Source organism: Choloepus didactylus, chromosome 1, assembly GCF_015220235.1.
Source record: "Choloepus didactylus isolate mChoDid1 chromosome 1, mChoDid1.pri, whole genome shotgun sequence".
Taxonomy (NCBI): Eukaryota; Metazoa; Chordata; class Mammalia; order Pilosa; family Megalonychidae; genus Choloepus; species Choloepus didactylus.
This window is the reverse complement of record NC_051307.1, coordinates 190,712,825-190,739,269: the sequence shown is the minus strand read 5'-3', so window position 1 is coordinate 190,739,269 and position 26,445 is coordinate 190,712,825. Positions and strand designations below refer to the sequence as shown.

Genomic DNA, 26,445 nt, shown 5'->3' with positions numbered 1-26,445 from the left:
TCCACCTTTACAATTCGCTTATCTTGAAAGCAAACTCAACCTAGCTGCAGGCCATATGATGCTGTCGACTCCAAAGGCCCCACAGCCCTGAGCTCAGAAATACCAGGCACCACAGGCAGTCCTGTCATGGCTGAAAGGCCACCTTCTGTAAGGAATTTGATCAGAGAGATCACTCATCTAGGAGGTGGAGGACAGGGACATAGACAGGCCTAGAATCTTACATGGAACCTCATCATTTTAATACTGAAGCCAAGTAGGGACAAGTTCACCTCTGCTCTATCTTTCCAAAAGGGACTCCCAAGGACTTGAATCTGGCAACTTTCCCCTGTCCAACAGCATGAACAGAACCAGTTTAGAAAAGAATGGAACATAATGCAGGGAGTTCCATATCCCACCCTACCAGATTTCCTTGGGCAGACCTCATCCCTCTCCTTTTGGAATTTCAGTTTCCCCTCGGTACAATGGTTTTTTAATCCACTGTATATAATTTATAGATCAATACACACATTTTATAGGTTACATGCACTTTGGCTTCTCTCTATTCACTTTAAAAATTAAAGTTAGTAGTTGACTCTCAGACCCATTCTCCACAGCTCCCCAAATGGCATTAAAGTAAAGCATCCAAAACCACCATTGACAATTTACTCTTTATTGATTAAAAATAAAGGAAAACATGCAGTAAAATACAAAGTTGAAAAAGGGAAAAAAAAAGTTGAATATTTTACATCTTCCATAATCTAGCATACTTCATAGGAGGAACCTCCATTTATTGATACACCATTATTTTATCCTCCAGATTATTAAATATCAGCTGGCTCTAGGATTTGGTTCAGAATTTAAGCAAAACACCCAAACAAACCCATTAGTCATTTAGAAAGACCATACATTTCACAAATAGCATTGGCACATATTACCTTGTGCTATAATTAGTCCCTACCCTAGGGACCGGGGAATCCTGGGGACCTAGAGATAGAGGTGTACCCCAGACCACCACATGTGGAAAGGGGTGGGGTCACGCACTAGGTTACATGCTGTCCCACCTGGGATGTTCCTATTCATTATTTTCTCAGCACCTCTGCACAAGCCAGCAAAGGGAGTCCACCACACATCATGCAGAAGTAGTAGTAACACTATCCTGGGGTTGATGTCTGTCTTCTAATTACCAGCAGGGTGAACAATGAAATGAAAGAGAAAGCGCCAGCCCACTTCTATCATCATGCCTGCCCCACGCAGTTCAAAGGTAATGAACACAGCTGGAGAAAGTGAACAGGGAGATAGCCTGCTGTTCACTTCCAGCCTGGGCATGAGACCATCTCCGAAGAGGAAGTTAGAATAGAGTGTTGCCACCACTCCTTGGATTCATAAATAAGTAGATTATGATGGGCTTGTTTGAAACCAAAAAATATACTCTAAGGCAGGTCACTAGTCTTGTGCCAAAGAGAACATTACGTCTTTTCCATATCTCATTCCTACATTCCTGTCCTCCCCTTCCCCAAAGAACATAAAATCTAACAATTTTTCTAGCAAGTCGATTAATCTTTTCTCCCTCCAGGTTCAGCAGGCTTTTACCAATCCTGCTTGGACCCTGGACCTTGGTACCTGACCCTCTATAATCTACTTCCCTCCCAAGCTCCTATCCCAAACCCATTCCCTCTGTTTCTCCCCAACACCCATCCTCTTCCCCAAATGCCTCTGCACCTAGGTCAGATGAAGAAAGTGACTAAAAGTACAGGCTCAGAATGAAACAAAAGGGGTGACAATTAAGTGTGGGGAATGCTTTCAGAGACGCTCCAAGAGAAAACTGAGTAAAACAATCTTGCTCATCAAATCAACAATGCCAGAAAGGGCTCAAGTGATTCTGTAAGCGGCAATTCTCTCCTTTCCATGGGCCAAAGCCCATCTTTGTGTGTCTTTTCTAAGGCCAGTCTGAGTATTCACCCCATTCATAAATAAAACTTTGTAGGGCTATTAACAGATAGACAAAGGCTGACTTGTGGAAGAGAAGGAAAAAAAATCAACCCCACTGATTATTCACATATTGCATTATGAGTGCTCTTTTTAAACCTAAAGAACAATTTACATTATTTCTGTAGAAAATCAAGTGAACACTGTCTACTTATAAACCCTAAAGTTCACGGCACATGTGGTTTCACTCTCCATCTTGAATCAGGTTCAGCACACAGAACTGTGGACCCCCTCCAAAGGGTCAGTACAGGAGAAGGGGCAGAAGGCAGGTATCTCTGGCCCAGTGTTGAGTCTCCATTATTGCTGTAGAAATCTCAGCCTTGCACACCCATTTCCTCATGACTTGGAGGCCAGGCAAATTGATTTTCATAGGAGGATCAAGGAGCAGTTCTTCTTCCATTTTATTTTTTAAGAGTTGAAAATAAATACTTCCCCACTGACATGAGTTATGATTTTTTCCTGCTCAAGAAAAACACCTCTGGGAAAATTCACTTTTAACAAGCCATTACCTGATGTTTTCTTTAAAAATAGACCAAAGTTCCACTTTGAGGGGATTCAGTGGCTGAAGTTCAACTATAGTCAGATGTTTTGCACCAGCTGAACTTAAGGCTAGCAACCCTTTCTGGAGGGAGCAGTGAAGAAGGGGGTGCCTGAGAGCAGCTTCAGCAAAACACTTAGGAACATCATGAACAAAACAAGAACAACTTTAGGTTGCCTCCATCTGAGGCTGTGCTTTTTCCTGACAAAGTTTGCTAGAATTCACATCAGGTACAAAGCAAATAACACTACATTAAATTATCTGGGCTCCAGCTGAACAACCAACTTTTAATTGCTACCTCAGTGTCCACATCTTGGGAGGTGTGGGAAAACAGGCAAGATGAGGAAGCCCAGTACAGCTGCTACTTCCCACCTAGGGCCATCGTTGGAGTAAGGCAAGAATGAGCTGACAGAACTCCCTTCTGGGCTTTGAGGCACACAGGCCACATCTCAAGTGGATGATGAAAATAGGGGACGTGTGTGGGTTACCAATGGAATTCTTTAAGGGGATGCTGGCCACTGGTGATCCAACTTTTCTCTCCCTGTGAGAAAAAGGGGGACTAATGGCAGGAAGAACATAAAGAAAGACCTCTAAAGCTCCTAGATGGGGTGGGTTTGTTGCTGGGTTCTTTGGCAGTAGTGGGTTTAGGCCAACAGAAGCAACAGAGACACGCATGTGTGGAATCTCCTTAGGCCGCCTCTTCTGGGGTTGTGGTTTAGCTGATGCTGAGCTGGGCAAATCCTACTAGTTTACCATCATCAGGAATATCCGAGCCTTCGACACCAGATGCCTAAGAACCAAAGAAAACGAGAAGCTGTGGCTATTTATGAACAAAATTGCAAGAAGCAATTAGAACTGATATGGGGACTGTGGGGAGGATGCCAGTGGGGGACAGGTCCCTGAGATGTAAACAAGAGGCTGATGAAGGTGTTTCTTCCAGAAAAGATGGGTGCTAGGTACACAGCTGGAGTCAGACTGGCTAATGATCTCTCTTGAAAACAGTCAAGGGCCTGCGGGAGGAAGCTTCCTGGGAGGGAGAAAGGAAGTAAGGCCACTCAAAGGGGAGCCAGCAACCCTGGGCCTCAGGGAAGCTTAAATGAACCAAAATTTAATATTTTCATTATTCAGGGAATATGGAAGCTGATCTACAGAGGCTGCTGGTGTATAAAAGGGAAGATGGTTTAATAAGGAGGAAGGGAAGAATACCAGTTTGAAAGTGACAGATCGATTTGACTGAGGTTCTTCCACAATTTTCTGCAAATTAGCTGCCACTGTAATCATACAAACAGAGAAAGTAATGAGAGGCTAAGTAAATTCACTTTCAACCACATTTAAAAGGTTTAAATGGTAGTTCAGAATCTTCTATGTACAATCAAAATGGAAGCAGAAAGATAAAATAATCACCCTCCAAAAGAACAATTCTTTTAAATTCATCTCCTCCAAGTGGTACAAATAAAACTTGAATCACTGTCAAATGACTTTTAAAAGAATGTATTAACCCAGGAAAAAAACTTGGGTGGAAAAGGTATGATTTACTACTTCATGGATCAGAGAGCCCTAAGCAAACTATGGCCCATCGTCTGTTTTTGTTCTGCATGCTAGCTAAGAATGGTTTTAAAATAAAGACCCTATATAACTCACAAAATCTGAACTATCTGGCCCTTTTCAGAAGAAGTTTGCTGACCTGTTCTAGACAATAGTCTTTTCCTTCAGTGATATCTACTTGTGGCCTGACTGTGCTTCTTCCCTTCTTTCCTCTTTTTTCTAGGGCTAACTCTCTAATGATTTCTGCTAACATTTTGGCTCTACAGGGGTAGGGTTCATACTTTAAAATGGATCAATGCACACTTTAACTTGTAACTTTTGTCATCATTTCTACTGGAATCCCCCTGAGACCTGAACGTGCTTTCATTTACTATCACTGGAGGTCACGAAGTCAACTCAGAAGGGAGGTATAGTTTTTTTTTGTAAGAACTTTTCCCAATAGTTTGTAACTTCAGCAAGGTCAAGAACCATTCCAAGAACAATCAGCCCTACTCAATGGAACAAAAATCTGGTTTACTAGGTACTAAGCACCTGCACATACAGATATGGGGGTACAACAGCAGGGCACAATAATTACCTATTACTAAATCTCTTCCGTCGACCAGGCCAGCAGAAATGAGTTCCTGAGAGACACCCTCCGCTGTATCTGCAAGGACAAAGAAGAAGATAACTCTATTTTTCTGCATGTATGTCACTGCTAAATTCACAGACCCATGAAGGCAGGTGGGATCTTCATCTCCCACAAGGATTTTTCCTACCACTTAGCATTATGTCAAGTGAGGGAATCTTACAGGTGTATCTAGAGGACAGAATTGACACCAGTGAGGTGGCAAATGTCAACTTGATGTAAACATAACTTTCTAAATAATGGTGTGATTTAGATGGGTTCGGGACCATGTCAGAAGAGCACCTGATGTGATAGTCGAGAGGACACTCCTATTCTGAGGATAACTCTGGACTTGTGCCCTCTGAGAACTTTTAGCTCTGAGATGTGATGACGAATGCAGAGCATCTCTAGGGTTAATAAAATATAGTGATTTATTCTCATTTAAAACTTAAGGAAACAAACTGCAATCTCTTCTCTTTGGGGAGCAGACTCCCAAGTTTTTTGCTAATTATTTTCCTTTTCATCTTGGTGGGTTGTTCTTCATATCTAGTTATCCCAGATGCTACAATCTGACCAAGGACTGCAGGGAGAAACCAAAAAGACAGGGGCCGAGTATCTCCAATTAACCTCATCCCCAACTGACTGAGTAGTGCTGGTTTCAGAGGGCTGAACACAGAGCCCCTCAGAAGGAAAAGGGAGGACCTCTGGTGAGGGGGTTTACACATGTTCATGGAAGTGACCAGCTATTTGAATTAATTCCTTAAATGTGGCTCTGCTCGGCCTTAAAAAAATAAAACAGATACTACTCTGTTCATCTGCTTTCTCTAGTGATCAGCTGACGGTACTGAGAAAGCAGGAAGAGCAAGCACTACTGGTACACAGGACACATACCTGCTGGCTGCTAGACACTCCCCAAATCAGACCACTGAGTAACAAAGGCAAGAAAGAAAACAAGCCTAGTTCTAGGGAGCAGTTTGCACCCAGAAATAGTGCATGGCACAGCTTGTTTTCAGTCTGAGGAGAGAAGACACTAGAGAATTTGTTTCTTATTTTCTATCATGTAGAACAACCATAAGAGCAAGAACTTGGGATCCTTACAGATCTGGGTTTGAATTCCAGCTATACCACTTCCCAGCTGCATGAGCAGGTTACTTTGCCTCTAAGCCTTAATTTAATTATCTAAAATGCAGACAATGATCTTTCCTTAGGAGGCTATTGTGAGAGTTTAAAGAGATAAGGCTTAGCATGATGCCTGGCCCATAGTAAGCAGCAAATAAGAGCTAAATTCATTACTGTTTGCTACTATTATACTAGGCTTTCTAAACTAGTTTCGTAGTAAATAAACTCCATTTTTATTTTATTCACATGCCCCTGAAAACCTTTACACCAGAAAAATTTGTATTGTCCTTTAAAAGCAAAACACATCTAAAGGACAAAAACTTTACATTTCTAGAAGAAAATTAGAAGTTATTTTATTTTCAATGTTTTTGATGTCTCACCTCTCCCAGGAGTAAATTCAAATCGAATATCATTTAGTTCTTTTTTTGAATTCCTATGAAAGAAAACAAAACGTGTAAAATAAAAATTTCTGAATTTAAGAACAAAGACTCTGCCAATATATCAGAAAAACTGTGCCTCAAGAAAGACTATTCTGTTCCAAATACATCATATGATTTGTCCTGATGAGCTCATACCACAAGGCTTCAAAGCAAACAACTTAGAATGACTATTTAATTGCCATACAACCCCTTTTAATTTATGACCTCCGCTGATAAACATAAAAATCTCATACCTTTGTGGAGATTCTTATATGCCTACTCCGGTCCCTATTCCCACTATGATGATCATATAAAATTAAGAGGAAAATCTGAATGAATGAGAACAGGGAAGTGTGCTTAAAATGATACAAGGATGTCTTTTTCATCCTCATTCCCACTCCCACCCTCCATGCCTAGGAGAGTGGCTTGCCCACAACAGGTGATCAGTTTTGGCATGCTCATAAAATTAAACATATTATGCTCCCCAAATTCCACAGGAGTTCAGAGGATGAAGACTACACTACATCAGGATAATAAGGAAAAACCTTACAGGTAGTTTTCAGACAGGAATCAAAAAGGATGAATTGCATTTAGGTAGGCAGAGAGTGGAGAGGGGAATTGGACTCAGGCTGGCAATAGAACACGTTTCAGAAATTCAAACACATGATGGATGAGATACAGTTTATGGTGATCAATGACTGCACTATGTACTGAGATTAACTAGGCATCCTGGAAGTTCTAGGTGAAGACAGAGAAATTAGAATGTAAATGTAAAGGTATACAGTATGCCTAATCACTTAGGACCCAAATCCATTTTATCTTAACAGTGCATAGGGTTTATGTCTATTTTTCAAATAACATACTTGAGAATGTTACTGAAATTATTTAAAAATAACCATCCATCTCCAACACATCCTTCTCCAAAGCGATTTTTCCCTCACAACGCCTCTCTCTGCATTTGTACATACAGACTTGCATTTACTTCTGCATGTACACAACCTGAAATTTGTCTTTAGCTATGTTAAGTACATATAAATCAACTTTCTATCTAGACTTGGTTTTCAAGGGAGGCATTTAATCTTCTTTTTTCCTTGGTATTCTTCCACAATATCTGAGAGTGCTATACACAGTCTGTACTTAATACATAATTGTTCAATTAAAAATAGTAAAAACTGAATAAAATTGAGATTGAAATGCTCAGCCTAAGTTTCCTGATTTAACTGGCATGCCAAGCACAAACACTTTCTCAGTCAACAACATGGTAAGTAAAGTGGGTTAAATGTGTCTCTTATCTCTTCTGGTCATTTATCTCTAAAGTCTTCATCAGTGAGAATAAGACTCCAATCTCCTAATTCCGTAAACACGATCTGCAACATAGTCAATTAAACAACCACTCTCTCAAAATGTAAACCACATCACTTACAAGATCTTCTCCACCTTCCTGAAGCACACATCAAACAGAATTTTTTGTACTATTAACTGCTCTAAGATTTAAAAATAGAATTTTTTTAGAGAAACAAGTGGTATTCATTACATAACAATTAAAATAAGATGAGATTACCAAGACATCCTATTAATTCAAAAGTATTTGAGATGACAGCAGGTATCAGAATAAGCTTCTGTAAAGGAAAGGTAATCAAATCTGCTTTCTTCACATTTATGGCATAATTTCACTGCTTCACAGTCTCAAAACAGCTCTTGCTGCCTCAAATTACGGTCTTACAAAGAAGACTAGGAATAAACATGTGGAAGGAGGATGAGTAATGGTAATTTAGTGGAACTTAAAAAAAAAAAAGTTAGTGATGCCAAGAACGACCAATTTAGAATACATGCGTAAAACAGAAAAATACACCAAATACGTTGTGAGAGGTTTTTCCTTTCATCTCTTAAGAACAAGTCTTTTATTTTATCTATCACAATAAAAAGCTCTCCACATTTGGGTTAGTTGATTTCAGAGTCCAGGGTGCTTATATACTCAAAATTCTAATATTCAGATAAGGCAGCTAATGCTGCTCTCCTAAAAACTGGACCTCAGTTACAGACTATACTCCTAATGTAAACTGGACATATTACAAAAATGCACAAAATCATCACCATCAGTGGAGAAACAACTAAGAGAATATGTGTATATTGCTCACCTGGGAGCAGAGCACTCAATGCTGGGAGGACGTATCTCCAGTTACTCCTGGGCACAGACTAGTAGGAAAAGGACTAACTTTGAAAAAGAAAACAGTATACTCAGAGTATTTGGAAAACCAAAAACACCTACTTACCTTAATCTTAGAACTAGACTGATTGGGATCTTGGTTTCCTGTGAATCTGTTCCTGAAGACAGAGCCTAAAAAGCAGTGAAAGATACAGTTATTGTCTGGAACACTAAGCATGGAGGTGTCCAACAGACATCTGCAAAGGAATCATCCACTTGGCAGCAACTTTCTTCATCTTCTGGTGAGGTCATTCTAGTTTGTAAGACTCTTTACTGTGGGAGGACACATACTCCAAGGCAAAAACACAAGCTGAATGTTGGTCCAAGTCAAACACAATTAGAAAGGTAATTCTTAAATGCAGATGAAATTCCATATACAGTCACATCTAAAAGGTAGGGCCTAAATCAGCTGCCCTCTTAAATCTGCCTAACCCTTAGGTTTCAGGTCTTTCTACGGCTTGAACTAATTCTCTCTGAAAACTGTATAGATATTCTTTGCTTATTGGAGCAAATGAATTCAATCTATCAGTTTTCTTCAGAAAACTGTATCTTTCTCCAATATGATAGGCAGAAATGGCAATCTTGGGCAATAAAGAGGTTAAAATGTCACCAGCACCATGACTAACTGGAAGCACTCACAGCAGGGGTCTCCAAAGGCAGAACACAAGATGATCCACTGGGGTACAAGAAGGAAAAATCTGAACTTCCGTTTCTATTTCTTTTCATCTAAAACACTAGAAAAAAAATGAAACCTCCATTTCATTAATGAATTGATTTTGGAACTTTTACTCTAACCATATAGCATAAGGTCATATATACCACATTTGGTTTTGAGGTTTCTTGAGGGAAGAGTGGAAGTTCCGCTGAGTGGGGTTATTCACAGTGGGCCCCCCATTCATTCAGTTGCTTTCAGTTTACTGTGACTTAATGAGGTTTGTATGTGCCTACTTATGTGGATTTACAGATTATGTTATCTAGTTTTAGCAAAACCAATCTTCATAAAATTGAAAAAATAATCAAAACCTCTTATTAAAAATAGTAACACAAAATCCATGGATTGAAGACAGTATTAATAGGTAATACAAACATAAGTGAACAAAAAGAAAATAACATGGCGGACAATTGTCCTAATTTTAGTATGTGCTCTGTCAGCCACATTCTGAAGTTAGATATAATAGTTTAATGAAGAGCTGACAAAAAAATTAGGCAACAAATTCTGGATGTGTAGAATGCTTCCATCAACTGATTTTGTTGCTTTAAAAGAAGTGTGATCCTTCCCAAATTCCCTATCTAGGTGCTTTTAAAATGGTGAAAACAGAATTTCTAAAACTTGTTTCAAAATCTACCAAGACACCAATCTGATTACATTAGGTTGAGTTCCACATTAGTATCTGCTTTTTTTACCCAGGTTGACTGTTACAGCACATCCCTGATTTACCTGAGCTGTTTTTGCTGGCTCTGCAGGGGGTGGAAGAGAGACTTGAGTTGGCTGTGCAGGTGTCTGCCCAGCTGGGTGAGGTAGATGAGCAGAAATCTGTTCTGGAACTTGGAGCAAAGTACCCATGGGATCAGCTGTTGGAAAGAGCTGTAACAAAAATACACATACAGTCCTGCTTAAATTGAGTGGAAAGGGAGGCGAGCAGAAAGCTTCACTGGAAGACATTTTTAAAGTAGTTTTTGTGTAGTGTACTGGTATTATCTCCATATCTTTGAATTCACCTATTCCAAATGAGAGTCAAACACTTCCAGGCCATCATTTATTTTTTGTTTTTTTAAACAACTTTTTGAGGTATAATTTACATCTCACTATATTAACCCAGTGTAGCTGTATAATTCAATGATTTTTAGAAAATGTATAGAGTTGTACAACCATCACTATAATCCAGTTTTAGAACACTTCCAAAAAGTTCCCTCATGCTCATTTATTACTTTTCACACCTCCAGCCCTAGGCTACCACTGACCAACCTTCTCTTTCTACCGATTTGCCTTTTTTGTATTATTTCATACAAACTGAATCATAGGCTATATAATCTTTTGTGTCTGGCTTCTTTCACTACTAAGTACAGTGATTTTGCGGTTCAGCCCTGCTGTAATAAATATTGGTAGTTCATCCCTTTTGTCGTTGTTGTTGACTAGTAGTCCATTTCATCATGTTTATTTTTAACCACATCTAGTTTAACTGCTTAGCAAAAAAAGCACCTCAATATGTAGATTTAAGTATGCAATAACACAAAATTATAGAAACCACATTTTTCTATACTTGAGGACCTCCCATTACTCATAAAGAAAGGCAATCAACCAATGATTCCTTAACATATCTGAAATGTACTTCAAAAATGGATATGAAGCTTTGTAACTAACATAGATATTATATGTATTATTTTGCATGTTTGAAATATTTCATAAATTTTAATTACGTGACTTGGGGGAAAAACAGTGAAGTTTAGTACAAAATGGGAATGCTGTATATTTTACATGATTTTTCTTGAAAACTACAACTTTTCAAATTAAAAAAAAATAATAATAATAGGACATATTTCAAAGGTCTGTGTATTGGGTGTTTTAAATGAGGTGATTCATGTAAATTGCTTCACAAAGTGCCTAGAAAACAGAATCTCTCAATAAATGTTGGCTACTACTGTTAAAAAAAAGAAAAAGGTACAATTATAAAGAAGTGCCATCATCAATTGTAACAAATTTTCCACACTAATGTTAGTGGTGGCTGGTATATGGGAATTCTGTATTTTATGCATGATTGTTCTGTAAACCCACAATTTCTCTAATAAAAAAAATTAAACATTCAAAACTGTAAGCTAGTGATAAAAAATAAATAGGTGTAATGGCCAAAAACTGGAGTTGAAAGAGAAAAAAAATTAAAAAGGGCAATAACAGAGGCCTAATAGTTGATACTACATAAACAAAATCCAGAAGGAAATAGGGAAGCAAAATTCTGTATTAATTTAGCTTCATATGTAAGAGAAAGTCAAAAGTTACTCATTGGTTCTGAATTTGATTTTAAAAAAATAAAGCTTTAAGAGTAGTTTTGAAAATGTTAATATAATTATTAGCATTATTTCAAAAAGGATAATTAGCTTCCAAATTACATGCACAAATATGTTTACCTAGACTATCCAGAACAAAGTAATAAATGTGAGAATATGCATATGTGAGAGTTCACATGGAAGTGCTATTTAGACAAAGAAACAAGGGAAAGACTAAAAGGACAAATTCTGGTTAATCTGTAAAATAGTCTTCCATTCAATCTCTGAAATATTAAGGATTAATTTATCAATGGGCTAAATTAGAAAAAATAAATAATCCTAAAATCTCCATAGATTAAAATAACTAAAGTTATTCCTTGCTCACACTTCTTTTCTATCTCTGACCAGCAGGGACTAAGCTCAGTGTTCTCCTCATTCAAGGATTCAGGTGGCAGGGGCAAGGGAACACAGGGAGTAACTCAGTGACTTTTAAGAATTCCTCCTGGATGTGACACATATTACTCCTGCTCATTTTCATTGGTCCAAAGTAATTGGTATGGCCATGCCTAACTTCAAGGGTCAGGGAAATGCTAATCTACCATATACCAAGAAGAGAAGCCGGAAATATTAGTGAACAGTAATTTTGGTATAAGTTGTCAGATACTGGCCTGATAATATGCAGTGCAGCAGTATTTATTTTCAGTCTTAAAATAATACAGTACTATGTACACAAATTTTTTAATGGTAAAAATGAAGTGGAAAAAATTGTTACTGTTAAGTATAGGAGAAAGAACAAAATTGGTTTAAGAGCAAGAGCTGTTATGCCATTAAACCAAATACTGAGCTCTTTGGATGAAGATGCTGCCACCAGATGGAAGAATGCAAAACAGAATTAACCCATGAAATGATTATTCTTCCCAGGTAGTGAAAATAGAAAGGCCAGCCTAACAGGATTCTGTTTTGTATGATTCCTATCACAGAAGGAAGTAACTACGGAAAACAGAATCTGACAAGAGAAGAGGCTGAAAAAAAATTCCAAAAAACAAAAGGTGACATGTGACAAATTCCTGAACAGATTAATACAAAACGACTACTTTCCACTTAAAGCAGCCCAAGCCAAAGCAGTAATTATGTCAAGCAAGCAAGGAAGTAGTTCTGGGCCGAAAGGTCAATTTGTAAAATGAGTGAAATGGCACCCATCTACTGCAAAGGCATCCATTCAAACTCAAGAATCAATATATTTGATAAAATTCAACTGGTATAAATTCTGCTTCCAATTTAGGCACACACAAAAGAATGTGTTTAAAATGAAAAGTAAATCACAACAAAAGCATGCATATTTTAACAAAGATTTATTAATCACAATAAACTTACCTCAGAATTTGGTAATGATTCTTTCACTCGGGGAGACTAAAAGAAATTTAAAAAATGAGACTTGTTAACTCAGAATTCAGGATACTTGTAGGCAGTTTCCAACTGCAAGTAATATTGAAAAACAAGTTAACTCCATTCTCATCTATACATTAACTCACCAGTAGCTAGTGAAAATTTTCTGGAAAAAGAAAACTGTCCAGGTAGCCTGTAATACTCAATGTATTTATCATATTTTAAGAGTTCACAACATAAATTTTATAAGCAAACATAATGGAACATCCCAGTTCTCAAACAGTGGGGAAGTGACATTCTTCAAAGAAAGTCTTTCCACTAATCATGAATATACCAGGTGCGTAAGATCCCAGACCACACCTAAACTTGAAGCTAATTATCAAACACATTCTTAAAAGCAAAGTAATTCTGATTACGGGCTTTTATGCAGAAAACTCTTAGGCCAAAATTGAAGAACAACAATCCGAAAGTTGCATTTTAAGAGTCTACTGTCTGGTGCAGAAATAAATGGGAAGTGTCCAAAAATATAGAGTGGCTAGAGGAAATAAACTGATTTGTTAGTAAAAATTGACATGAAATCTCAGATACCTGGAGTCAATATTTATCTGGAAAAGACCAATTATTATCTGCTGTATGAAAATCTAAGCTAAATGTATTTAGTAAATCTTAATAATTGGTAGTAATTCTTAATATGGACCCTGGAATTTATAAAAAATCTTACAGAAAAGTTGCTAGTAAGAATGGTACAAAGAACACCTGAATATCCTTTATCCACATTCAGCTATTATTAACTGTCATTCTTCCTCTGCTTTATCGAGTACTTGCTTTCTCTCTCTCAAATTCTAAATATACATATTTAATAGTTTTTTTTTCCTTGTACTACTTGAGAATAAGTCGCATATTCTCAAATGGTACAGGTAAACAGTAAAGTGGTCGTTTACCACTGAATGAGTTAGTGTGTATTTCCTAAGAATAAGGATATTCTCTTGCAAAACTTCATGCTACAGTTACCAACTTCAGTAAATTTAACATTGATATAATATTTTTATCTTGTCTACCATCCACAATTCAACTTTGTCAACTGACCCAATAATGTTCTCTTGTTTTCCTTCCAATGGAGACACAGTCAATTGTCATATGTCACTTTAGACTTCTTTAATCTGGAACACCAACACTGTTAATGTATATAGCCCTCCACACACTTTAATGTAACAGAATGTTCCTCATTTGGAGCTTGTCTGATGTTTCCTTATATTAGACATATACGCATTTCTAGTTGGAATTCTACAAAGCGATGTGTTCCTCGTATGGTATCCCATCTGGAGGCACATGTTTACCCATCCCTCAATGGTAATACTAATTTAAATTACCTGGTCAAGGTGTTTTCTGATTTCTGCAGTACACAGTAACTATGTTTTCCCTTGCAGCTAATAAGCAATCTGTGGGGAGATACTCTAAGACCATGAGATATCCTGCTTCTTATCAAAATTTCCCCCTATATTTAGCATCCGTTGATGATTTTTGCCTGATCTAATCTTTACGGTGGTGGTTGTAAACAATGATTTTTCTACTTCCAACACTCTCCTCATGTATCAGTCAGTACTTGACAGTCTACTAAAATTAAGAAACATCTCTTTCCCCAGATTTATTTATTTATAATCAGTATGGACTCATAGATTTCTATTTTGTAATGATGTATAATTTATTACTGCAGTTAATTTGGTTGTCAAATTGTCCCTAGATTTTACCAATGGGAACTCTTTCAAGCTGGCACTTGTGTCCTTATAACATTTTTATTTTTATTTTTTAAATTCAATTTTATTGAGATACAGTCACATACCATACATACCATGCAGTCATACAGCAAACAGTTGTTCACAGTACCATTATACAGTTGTGCATTCATCACCAAAATTAATTTTTGAATATTTTCATTATCACACACATAAAAATAATAAGAATAAAAATGAAAATGAAAAAGAAAAATTAAAGTAAAAAAAGAACACTGGGTGCTTTTTTTTTTTTTACCCCCATTTTTCTACTCATCCAACCATACACTGGGGAGTGTGGTCCATATGGCTTTCCCAATCACATTGTCACCTCTCATAAGCTACATTTTAATACAATCATCTTCAAGATTCAAGCATTCTGGGTTGTAGTTTGATAGTTTCAGGTATTTACTGCTAGCTATTCCAATTCATTAGAACTTAAAAAGGGTTGTCTATATTGTGTGTAAGAGTGCCCAACAGAGTGACCTCTTGGCTCCTTTTGGAATCTCTCTGCCACTGAAGCTTGTTTCATTTCATTTCACATCCCCACTTTGGTCAAGAAAACGTTCTCCATCTCAGCATGTCGGGTCTAGATTCTTCCCCAGGAGTCATATTCCATGTTACCAGGGAGATTTACACTCCTGGGAGTCAGATCCCACGTAGGGGGGAGGGCAGTGACTTTACCTGCCAAGTTGGCTTAGCTAGAGAGAGAGGGCCACATCTGAGCAACAAAGAGGCATACAGGAGGAGACTCTAAGGCACATTTATAGGCAGGCCTAGCTTCTCCTTTGCAGCCTTCCCAAGGGCAAGTCCTGTGGTAGAGGGCTCAGCCCATCAATCCGCCAGTCCCCTATGTCTGTGAGCACATCAGCAACCATTGAGGTGGGGAAGCCCAACACCCCTGCATCCTCCCTCACCTCCACAGGGGTGTGCTGCATATTTTTTTCATTGTTTTGTTGTGCTTATAACATTAAAAAAAAAAAGAATTTCTTTAACTGCTGGCAAAACAAGATACGCCAGGTTCATCTTACATTTATTTTCCCTGCTCAAACCCTAGAATCAGCCATTTCTCTAAAGAGCTCTCCAGGGAATGGCATTAGAGATGAAGATCTGGGCACAAGGTATGCTAGTTACTATTGGGGCATCTTTGCTTTTCAGTCCTTCAGCAGACAGAACTGGTACATGCATATAGACATATGCACAGGTTCACATATACTTGCATGCACATACACATATGAGAAAGAGTGAATTCACACCAATACTTCCAATTCAAATCTATCAGCAAAGGGTTCTTTCTCACCTTCAGCCATTCCTCATTTGTGTCTCTTCTTCCATAATGAGAATGCTTACTTACAACAATATCAACACCTACTAATGTGCTCAACCTATAGCATATATACAATTGTTTTAGAATTGCTTTTCCCATACAGCTACAAAAAGCAAACCTAATACAAAGAGTTAAGATTTGTGTTAAGTTTTCTCTTTCCTCACAAAACTCCATCCAAGACAAAGAGAAGACAGTCAAACACTGGGTTCATCGGTTACTTGGATTAGCTCTTTCTTTCCCCCACCTTCAGTGTGGTTATGTGCTTACTTGAAATACAATTGTGGACATCCACTTTTGGCCAAGATGGAGAAACAAGGACCAGATTTACCCCCTGCCTGAAACAACCACATGCAGACAGATAAATAAATAAATAAATAAATAAATAAATAAATAAATAAATAAACATTTGAAACAATGGGTTTCAAAACATTGGGAACCAATCAAAGAAAGACAGAGATACCTGAAATGTGGGAAAGTAAAGAGATAAGCCTTGCACCAGCTTACTGCCTTGAGACTTTCCAGGCTGTGGCCAGTGAGGGAGAATCCAAGGGGAACCGAGTGAACTCTCTGAGTTGAGGAGATAAAGCTTAAAGTCTGGTGAGACTAGGGCAGATAAATTTTATAGGACAGAGTGCCAGAAAGGGGAAAGCTACACACAGGGAGAACCCCAGAGTTCTGCAGAGAGTCTCTTTCGAATATTCAGCAGAGCTCTTACCAGCGAATGTGTGTGAGGAAACGACCTGAGTTTAGGAAAAGAACAAACCAAAAGGATTAGAAGTGCTCACACAGAACTGGGAAAAATGCCTGCTCCCACCAGCCAAACTGGAAAAACTTATCAATCACGTGGTATCAGGTAGAGTTCTCAGAAAGGTCCTACCTCAGTAGTGGGGAATATATACCCTTAAACTGAACACTGCTTCAAACCCAACTAACAAATCATAGAAGATCCAAAAGGATCAAATTATTTCCAAGTAACTTTACTGTATCCCAAAGCAAAGTTTAAGAAAATTTATAGGAATACAAAATTATCTAGCATTTGACAAGGTAAAATTTACAATGTCTGGTATCCAATTAAAGATTACTAGGCACGCAAAGAGGCAGGAAAACACTCCTCGAACCATAATGAGGAGAATAATCAATCAAACAAAACTGACCCAGAACTGATATGGTATTAAAATTAGCAGAGAAGGACATTAAAAGTTATTATATTATATATGTTCAAAAAATTAAACAGGTACAATAGCAACTAAAAGAATTAAATACCTAGGAATAAACTTAACTAAAGATGTAAAGAATCTGTACACAGACAACTACAAAACATTGCTAAAAAGAAATCAAAGAAGGCCTAAATAAATGGAAAGACATCCTGTGTTCATGGATTGGACAAATAAACGTGGCGAAGATGTCAATTCTAACCAAACCGATCATCCAAATTCAATGCAACACTGATCAAAATCCCAATACCCTACTTTGCAAAAACAGAAAAGCTAATTATCAGATTTATTTGGAAGGGTAAGGGGCCTCAAAAAGCCAAAAACATCTTGAAAAAGAATGAAGTGGGAACACTCATGCTTCCAGACTTTAAAGCATATTATAGAGCCACACTGGTCAAAACAGCATGGTACTGGCATAAAGATAAACATATTGATCAATGGAATCAAATTGAGAGCTCAGAAATAGACCCTCAGATCCATGGTCAATTGATTTTTGAGGATGCTCCCAAATCCACTCAACTGGAAAGAACTGTCTCTTCAATAAATGGTGTTGGGAGAACTGGATATCCATATCCAAAAGAATGAAAGAGGGCGCCTATTCACATCCTACACAAAAACTAATGCAAAATGGATCAAAGATCTAAATATTAAGAGCCACTACCACAAAACTCCTAGAAGAAAATACAGGGAAATATAGGAAAACACCCTATTCTGGAGAGATTTAGTGAATTTCCAGTTGTATGCAAGACAGTGGAGTATTGTTAGGCAAAACATATGTCTGTTATTGTTCTCTACTTAGAGATAAAGTATGGTTTAAGGTGATGTATATAACTGCCAACTTGACAAGGGGTGGACTGTGATGATTAGGTTCATGTGTCAACTTAGGCATGTGATAGTGCCCAGGTGTCTGGTCAATCAAGCACTGGCCTAACCATTACTGCAAGGACATTTGTGGCTGGTTAATAAACCAGAAGGCTGGTTTACTAAATCATCAGTCAATTGGCTGCAGGTGTGACTGATCACATCAACGAACAGCATGTCTTCCACAACAAGAGAATTCAATCAGCTGGATTTAATAATCCAATCAGTTGAAGAATTTTAAGCAAGACAGAGGACCTTCATTTCTTCTTCAGCTAGCCAGTGAAGCATTTCCTGAGGAGTTCATCAAATACCTTTACTGGAGTTGCCAGTTTGCTGCCTGCCCTGCGGAAGTTGGACTCGTGCATCCCTGAAGTTGCGTGAGACACTTTTATAAAATCTTTTATCTAAGTATCTCTTGTTGATTCTGTTTCCCTAGAGAACCCTAACTAATACATCTGCAAAAGTGAATATTTCTGTGCTTCAAAGGACTGTGTCAAAAGGATGCAAAGGCAGCTGACTCAATGGGAAAAAATATTTGGAAAGCACATATCTGATAAGGTTTTGATATTCAGAATACATAAAGCAATCCTACAATTCAACAATACAAACAGCCCAATTAGAAAATGGGCAAAAGAAACGAAGAGACATTTTTCAAAGAGGAAATACAAATGGCTAAAAAGCACATGAAAAGATGCTCAGCTTTACTAGCTTTCAGGGAAATGCAAATCAAAACCAGGAGATATCATTTCACACCTACTAGAGTGGTCACTTTTAAACAAACAGGAAACCACAAGCAGTGGGAATGTAAAATGGTACACCTGCTATGAAAGACAGTATGGTGGTTCCTCAGAAAGCTAAGTACAGAGTTTCCTTAAAATTTGGCAATTCCATTACTTGGCATATACCCATAAGATCTGAAAGCAGGAACACGAACAGACAATTGCACACCGATGTTCATGGTGGCATTATTCACAATTTGCCAAAAGATGGAAACAACCCAAGAGTCCATCAACCGATGAATGGATAAACAAAAGGTGGTATATACATATGATGGATTATTATTCAGCAGTAAGAAGGAATGAAGTCCTGGAGCATGTGACAACATGGATGAACCCTGAAGACATTATGTTGAATGAAATAAGTCAGACATGAAAGACAAATATTGTATGATCTCACTAATATGAACTAATTATAATATATAAACTCACAGACATAAAATCTAGAATAGAGGTTACTAGGGGATAGAATGAGGCTAGAGAATAGGGAGCAGTTGCTTAATATGTGCAGAATGTTTTACTAGGTTGAACTTAAATGTTTGGCATTGGAGAGAGATGACGGTAGTATATTATCGTGAATATAATTAATAGTGTGAGTGAATGTGGTTGAAAAGGGTAGTTTAGATTCATGTATGTCACCAGAAGGAAAGCTAGAGATGAAAACATGGGAATGTGTAACACAGTGAATCTCCTAGTGGACCAATTCTGTGATTAACAGTACAAATATAAAAAAGTTCTCTTATGAACTAGAACAAATGTCAACACTATTACAAAGAGTTAATGATAGAGGCTATTTGGGAGAAAATGTGCCTACTGCAAATTATGGACTATAACAGTAATATTATCTTAATATCTTAATATTCTCTCGTCAACTTAACAAATGTAACATATCAATACTAGGGGTCAACAACAGGGAGGAATATTTTGGGTTTTCTTTTATATTTTTATTTTATATTCTGGAAGTAATGAAAATGTTCTAAAATTGATTGTGGTGATGAGTGCACAACTATGTAATGATACTGGGAGCCACTGATGGTATACTTTGGATGGATTGCATGCTGTATGAATATATCTTAATAAAATTGCATTAAAAAATTAAGATAGGGACATGGAAGATATTTTTTAAAAAGGACACAAATCAAACTTCTAGAAAACTACAATGCCTGAGATGACATATGCAGTGGATGTGACTAACAGCAGATTTGCTATTGCAGAAGATTAATGAATATGAAGACTAGAAATAAAAACCATGCAAATGAAATGGGGAGAAAAAAGCATTTTAAAAATGAAAAGACAATCAGTGAACTGTAAGACAATGTCAAGCAGCCTAATACACATGTTATTGGAGTCTCAAAGGGAAAAATATTTGAAGATATAATGGCTGAAAAATTTCCAAACTTGATCAAAGACTATAAACCTAAAAATTCAAGAAATTCACCAAACCACACAAGAAACTTGAAGAAAAATTCGCCTAGGCATATCATAAGCAAATTACTCAAAAATCATTCATAAAGAGGAAATCTTAAAAAGCAGCCAGAGGAGGGAAAAAAGACACATTATGTATAAAGGGATAAGATAAGAATAGCATTGGATTTCTCATTGGAAACATGTAAGCAAGAAGACAGTGGAACAACATCTTTAAAATACTCAAAGAAAGTCTGTCAACCTAGAATTTTATAACTGGTGAACATATCTTTTAAAATCAAAAGTGAAATAAAGGGGTTTTCAGACATAAAACCTTAATGAAACCAGCATCAACAGACCCACACTACAAAAAATGTTAAAGGAGTTCTTAAGGAAAAAGGAAAAAGGAAAATGATGTAAGGATGGAAAAACGGTTCTAAACAAGAGTCTTTATTAGGAAAACGTGCTGAATTTTGTCAGAGGCTTTTCAGCATTTATGACAATAATCATGAGGTTTTTTTTTTTCTCCTTAGATCTATTAATATCAAGAGATTTCCTAATACTGAACCACCCTTCCCCTCCATAAAAAGCCTATTTGATCATGATGTAATTCTTTTCCTAATGTAATTCAACCTAGTTTTAAAAGACTCACTTTAATAAAAAGAATTCATGGTCTCAAAAATGGCTATAAGTACAACATGAGAGATACTGAGAGAAAGCTACTTATTTCTATGAACAAAATAAATAATTTTCTATGCTGTTTATATACAAGTATATTAAGTTATGAAAAAGCTACCTGAACTATTTCAGAACTAACAAATTTCTCCTGCAGATAGCTAGAAATAATCAGATATTAAAAACCTGTAATTTATTTTTTTCCAAATATTACTTGTTGGTTAGAGGGAAAAACAGCACCATCATCTCTTTCATAGAAAGCTAGAACTATAGAGTTCATGTAGCTTTAACTTCCTCTGATAGTTGTAATATAACATTAGATGAGAATATTCTATCAACTCAGAGAGGAATCACAGTAAGGAAATAGGATGCCACAGTATCACATTTGTAAAGAAACACCACTGTATTATTGCATGTTTACATTTGTTATTAGAAGAGCTTTTCAAAGCTTAATGAATTTTTGCCAATTTTTCACTGGCAAGAACACTACAAATTCAGCTTTGCAGAAAGACTAGACTCAAAAGACCTCATTTGATAAAGAAGGTCAACAAATATTCAATGTTCATAAGTAGACAGAACTGTTAAGTCATCCTAAAAGCAGGCAGAGATATACCATCATACTCACTATGCATCAAACAAAAGGTCCGAGGAGTCAAGGCTATGATGACATCAAACACTCACATTTCCTATACATACTTTCATACTTGGGAATGAGTCATAATAACCAACTTGAAGTATTAACTTTAGGAAAGAATGATGAAAACAAACTAAAATGAAGACCCCTTTCTTCATAGCTTGTGGCAAACAAACACACACATGCACACACACGCACACACACACTAGACAGACATTCAGGATATAACAACTAAAAAAAGGGTACACTGTTCCTTTTCAGGTAGAAGTCTAGCAGACTCCAGGGACAAAGTTTCTTTTGCTATGCCTCAAAGTTCACTAATCTTTTCTTCTGCAATGTCTAATTGGCCATTAACCTAGTGTCTTTTTTCATCTCAGATGTGGTTTTCATCTCTAGAAGTTCTATTTGGGTCTTTTATATACAACTTAAATATTATCATATTCAAACAGATGTGCCAGTCCAATTTTCCATGTAGAACTACAGCGTTCTGTTGCTAGCAAATCGTTCAAAGAAATTCTGCCACTAATGCTTATATCCTTTATATGGTTTAACAAAACTTACCCTGAGTTGTGAAATTGCTGCCTTCCCTTCCTCACTTTCTTCATCAAATTCATCATCACTCCACTCCCAACCACCGTCTTCTGTCTTATGAAGACGGCCACTGGAACCTGGTACTCTCCGAACCTGCTCATTAGTAAAAGAGATGTAGATTATGGTAGTGTTTGATATTCACTAAATAGAAAATTCCATCCTATTTCCCTCCCTTCCTCCTACTTTGCCATATTAAATAGACCATTATTTCCCCCAGACTTAACTTTTCCCATACAAATTCACATCCTCTAAATCTCATGTGTCTTTTGTTCGCAATCTCTACTATGTCTTTAGTTACTGACCCTCCTTGAGTCCCAAAATATCAAAATCTTTCTTATGTGATGTCACAAGTCAATTTGGATTAATATTTTAATATCCTAAGATGTTTTTTTAAAAAAAGGAGAGGGTTTGAGCCCCCAAAATAAATACATCCAAGACAAAGACGAGTCTACCACTTTTTCTTATTTTTAATCTTAGTCTTTTTAAAAATCTACATTATATTTGCATGTAGTCCTAGAACTGTACAAATTTTGTTAAGAAAAACAGTAATCTCTCAATTTCTACCTCCTTTTCCCCACAGGCAACACTTTTAAATCATTTTTTATTCTTCTGCAATTTAGATCCAACTCTAAATAAAATGTTCATATCACTACTACTTGATTCTTTTGGTTTTACAGATTACCCATTGGACTTCCCACAATGGAAAATGAGGATTTAACCCTATTACCAATCCCTCATTCTCTTCTCAAGTTACATGGCAATTTTGGTTAGATCAATATTCAGTATTTACATAACATGCATAAAAACGACATTCACAGCTCAGCTGTACTGTATTACCATCACTTTTCTTTCTTGCATAGGTTCCCCAAATTCTCTTCCAGGTGTGTAAATCTCCTCTTACCATATTCAAATACATTAGGTATTCTATCAAGATCATCTTCTTGAAGAAGCCTCTCACCAGAGCCTCCTAATCTGCTCCAGTCTAAAATGGTTTCACACCAGGTATGCTTCCTTCAGTTCTCCCTCTACCATCATATCATCCAGAGGATTGCACTCCCTGAATCACATGATGTCCCAGTTCTTAGTTGAAGCACTTCCTACCCTGTTGGCATGGCACATTTATTAAAGTCATGCATATCTGAATATATCTTGGTTCCACCTCCACAGTTCACTTACAGCTTTGCCTGGTAAAAACATCTAGGTTAGAAATCATTTTCCTTCATAATTCTGAAGACAACTGTGATCTGGCTTCTAGAGGTGCCACTGTCAATTCTGACACCTGATTCTGTCTCTATGACCTTTCTTTCTCTTGAAGGCTGCATGATCTTCTTTATCCCCCCAGTATTCTGACCTATTATAATATGCCTTAATGTTGGTCTATTTTCATTCAGTATGCTGGGTACTCAGGCTCTTTGAATTTGGAAATTCGTAACCTTCAGTTTTGGGAAACTTGAATTATTTCTTCAATGATTTCCTTTCAATCTTTTTTTCTCAGTTCTTTTTTTTTTTTCTGGAACTCCTTTTATGAAAACGCTGAAGCTTCTCAAACGATCCTCTAATGTTTTCATCTTTTCTCTCCTGTTATACACCTCTTGGCCTTTTGGTTCTCCTTTCTGGGGAAATACCATCAACTTTATCCTGTAACTTTGTATTGAATTTTTTTCATCTTCTTATTTCAGTTTCTAAGGGCTTTGTGTTGTTGGTGCTATTCTCTGAACAGGCCCTTTATAACAGCAGCTTTATTGAAATATAACTCACATACAACACAATTGATTCATTTAAAGTATAAAATTCAATGGTTTTTAGTATATTTGCAACCATCACAACAATCAATTTTGGAACATTTTCATCACATCCAAAAGAAACCCTGTATCCATTTGCAGCCACTGCCCATTTTCCCCCAATCCCAACAGCCTTAGGCAAGCACTAATCTACTTCATATCTCTATACATTTGCCTATTCTGGACATTTCATATATATGAAATCATACAATGTGTGGTCTTAATTTTGACTGGCTTCTTCCACTCAGCATAATGTTTTCAAGGATCACCCATGTGGTAGCACGCATGAGTACTTAATTTCCTTTCACGGCCAAATATATTCCATTGTGTATACATACACCGCATTTTATCTCTCAACTCATCAGCCGATGGGCATTTGAGTTGTTCCACTCTCTGGTTATTATAAATAATGCTGACATGAACTTATGTGTACAAATTTCTGCATGGACATCTGTTATCATTTCTCTTAGGTATATGCCTAGAAATGGAATTGCTGGGTCATATTGTAACTGTTTAACCTTCTGAGGAAATGCCAGACCATTTTCCAAAGTGGCTGCACCATTTTACATTTCCACTAGAAATGTATGAAGTCTCCAATTCTTCACATCCCCAACAATACTTGTATCTGTCTTTTTAATTATAGCCATCCCATTGGATTTGAAGTGGTAGCTCACTGTTGTTTGACTTGCATTTCCATGATGGCTAGTGATATTGTGCATCTTTTCATTTGCTTATTGGCCATCTGTATATCTTCTTTGGAGAAATGTCTATTCAGATCCTTTGCCCATTTTTAAATGAGATTAATACAAAATATTGTATTTTTTTATATATTCTAGATACAAGTCCCTTATCAGATATATGATTTACAAATATTTTCTCATATTCTGTGGGTTGTCTTTTCACACTTTCTTGATGGCATCCTTTGATGCAGAGTTTTAATTTTGATTTAGTCTAATTTATCTATTTTTCCTTTTACAGATTGTGCTTTTTGGTGTCATATCTAAGAAAGCGTTGCTAATCCAGGGCCCCAAAGAGTTATTCCTGTATTTTCTTCTATAAGTTTTATACGTTTAGCTAAAATTTAGGTCTACAACCCTTTTTTGTTAATTTTGTGTATTGTGCAAGGAAAGAGTTTGACTACTCTTTTGCATGTGGCTACCCAGCTGTCCTAGCACCATTTGCTGAAAAGACCATTCTTTCCCCCATTGAATTGTCTTGGCATGAGTGCTTCTTTTTTAATGGCATCCTATTCATCTTTCATGAACGTAAACTCTTATTTCTAAAGAAAGATTTTATTTAACTTGTCTTCCTACATAGTTTATGTTTCCTCTAAGTTTCTTTCTTTTTTCTGAATGTTTATTTTGTTCTCTATCATTTATATTAAGAGGTTTTTCTCAGACATCCTGTGATCCTAGCATTCTACTTACACTTCAGAGCAAGAAACTAAAAAACCGATTGGCAGCAATCAGTTTTTTCAGCAGATAGGACCTTGCTGACTATGTGGTTCACTATAGAATGATGTTGGTGGAATTACATGGGGGAATCTTCAAATGTCAGTACCCTTAGGTTTTTCCTTTTAGGCTGGTCAGAATGATCAAATAAGGACCTTCTAATATCCTGCCTGGGGAGAGGAGGGTAGTAAGCCTGGATGCTGGAGTTCCAGGAGTTGAACGAGGGACTATAACTAGGGATTCTCAAAACTCAGTACTTAAACTGTTACTTTAATGTCCATTTTCAGTAAGTTACTTCTATCCTCAACCGTGCTAGTGTCCCTCAGTTGCAGAATAAACCTTCAGATAGCTTATGGGGTGACAGCACTGAGTGAGGGAGGAGAACTAGAATCTAACTCTACCTTAAACAGACTTGATCAATCCTCCTGCTTTTTGCCTTATTTTCACTTTCATTTCAGGAGGTACCTGACACTGCTAATTCCTTCACTTTTGGGGGCTTTTAAGCTTTCCTTACTGATGGCATGGCAATTAGATTATTCTGATCTGCCAAGTCACTAACCACTCTTTGCTTTATGGTTTTGAAAATTTGGCTGCAACTGTCACTCTCCCATTCTTGGTCCTTAGGGTTTAGGCCTTTTCATTTTATTCTCCTAAAAGTTCTTTTAGTAAGAATTTTTGGACAAAAGGGTGGAAATAAATGCAGGTATTCCTCTGTTATCTTTTTCAGGCTCACTCTTTTTGTTTTGTTTTGTTTTAACAATTTTTAGGCCACTTCCACCCAATGCAAATCATGCATACTGCCTCCATAAACACCAGTGTACAAATGTCCATTCATGTCCCTGCAGGACCTTATGGCACCCACATACTTAGCTTCTTGTGGAACCACCACTGTCCTCCAGAAAGGCAACACCATTCTGCCTCCTAATCAACAGCAAATATATACATCCCTCTCTCCATGTTTTTTCCAGCACTTTTATCCCTATTTATATTTTTCCTACAATTTTATCGAGTTATATTCACATACCATACAATTATCAACAGTGTATAATCAGTTGTTCACAATATCATTATATAGCTGTGCATTTATCACCACAGTCAGCACTTGAACATAGTGATTACTACCAAAGTTTGTTTTTTTAACAAATAATAAAAAAGATAACGAATAATAAAAAAGATAGTAAGAAAAATAACATAC

At 37.0% G+C, this 26,445-nt stretch overlaps 1 protein-coding gene across 4 annotated transcripts in view; it reads right to left on the bottom strand.

The window, feature by feature from the left end:
- Positions 1 to 633: 633 nt before the first annotated feature.
- Positions 634 to 26,445, bottom strand: part of OXSR1 (oxidative stress responsive kinase 1) — a 136,916-nt gene continuing 111,104 nt past the window's right edge. For 3 of the 4 annotated variants that reach the window (XM_037847373.1, XM_037847379.1, XM_037847381.1), the window contains 7 exons: positions 21,989 to 22,111; positions 12,756 to 12,791; positions 9,838 to 9,984; positions 8,467 to 8,531; positions 6,155 to 6,207; positions 4,626 to 4,694; positions 634 to 3,774 (listed from right to left, as the gene is read on the bottom strand). In XM_037847373.1, the coding sequence (XP_037703301.1) occupies positions 3,596 to 3,774; positions 4,626 to 4,694; positions 6,155 to 6,207; positions 8,467 to 8,531; positions 9,838 to 9,984; positions 12,756 to 12,791; positions 21,989 to 22,111 (672 nt within the window). In that variant the 3' untranslated portion in view covers positions 634 to 3,595. The remainder of the gene's footprint in view (positions 3,775 to 4,625; positions 4,695 to 6,154; positions 6,208 to 8,466; positions 8,532 to 9,837; positions 9,985 to 12,755; positions 12,792 to 21,988; positions 22,112 to 26,445) is intronic. The other variant, XM_037847375.1, reaches the window with a different exon arrangement.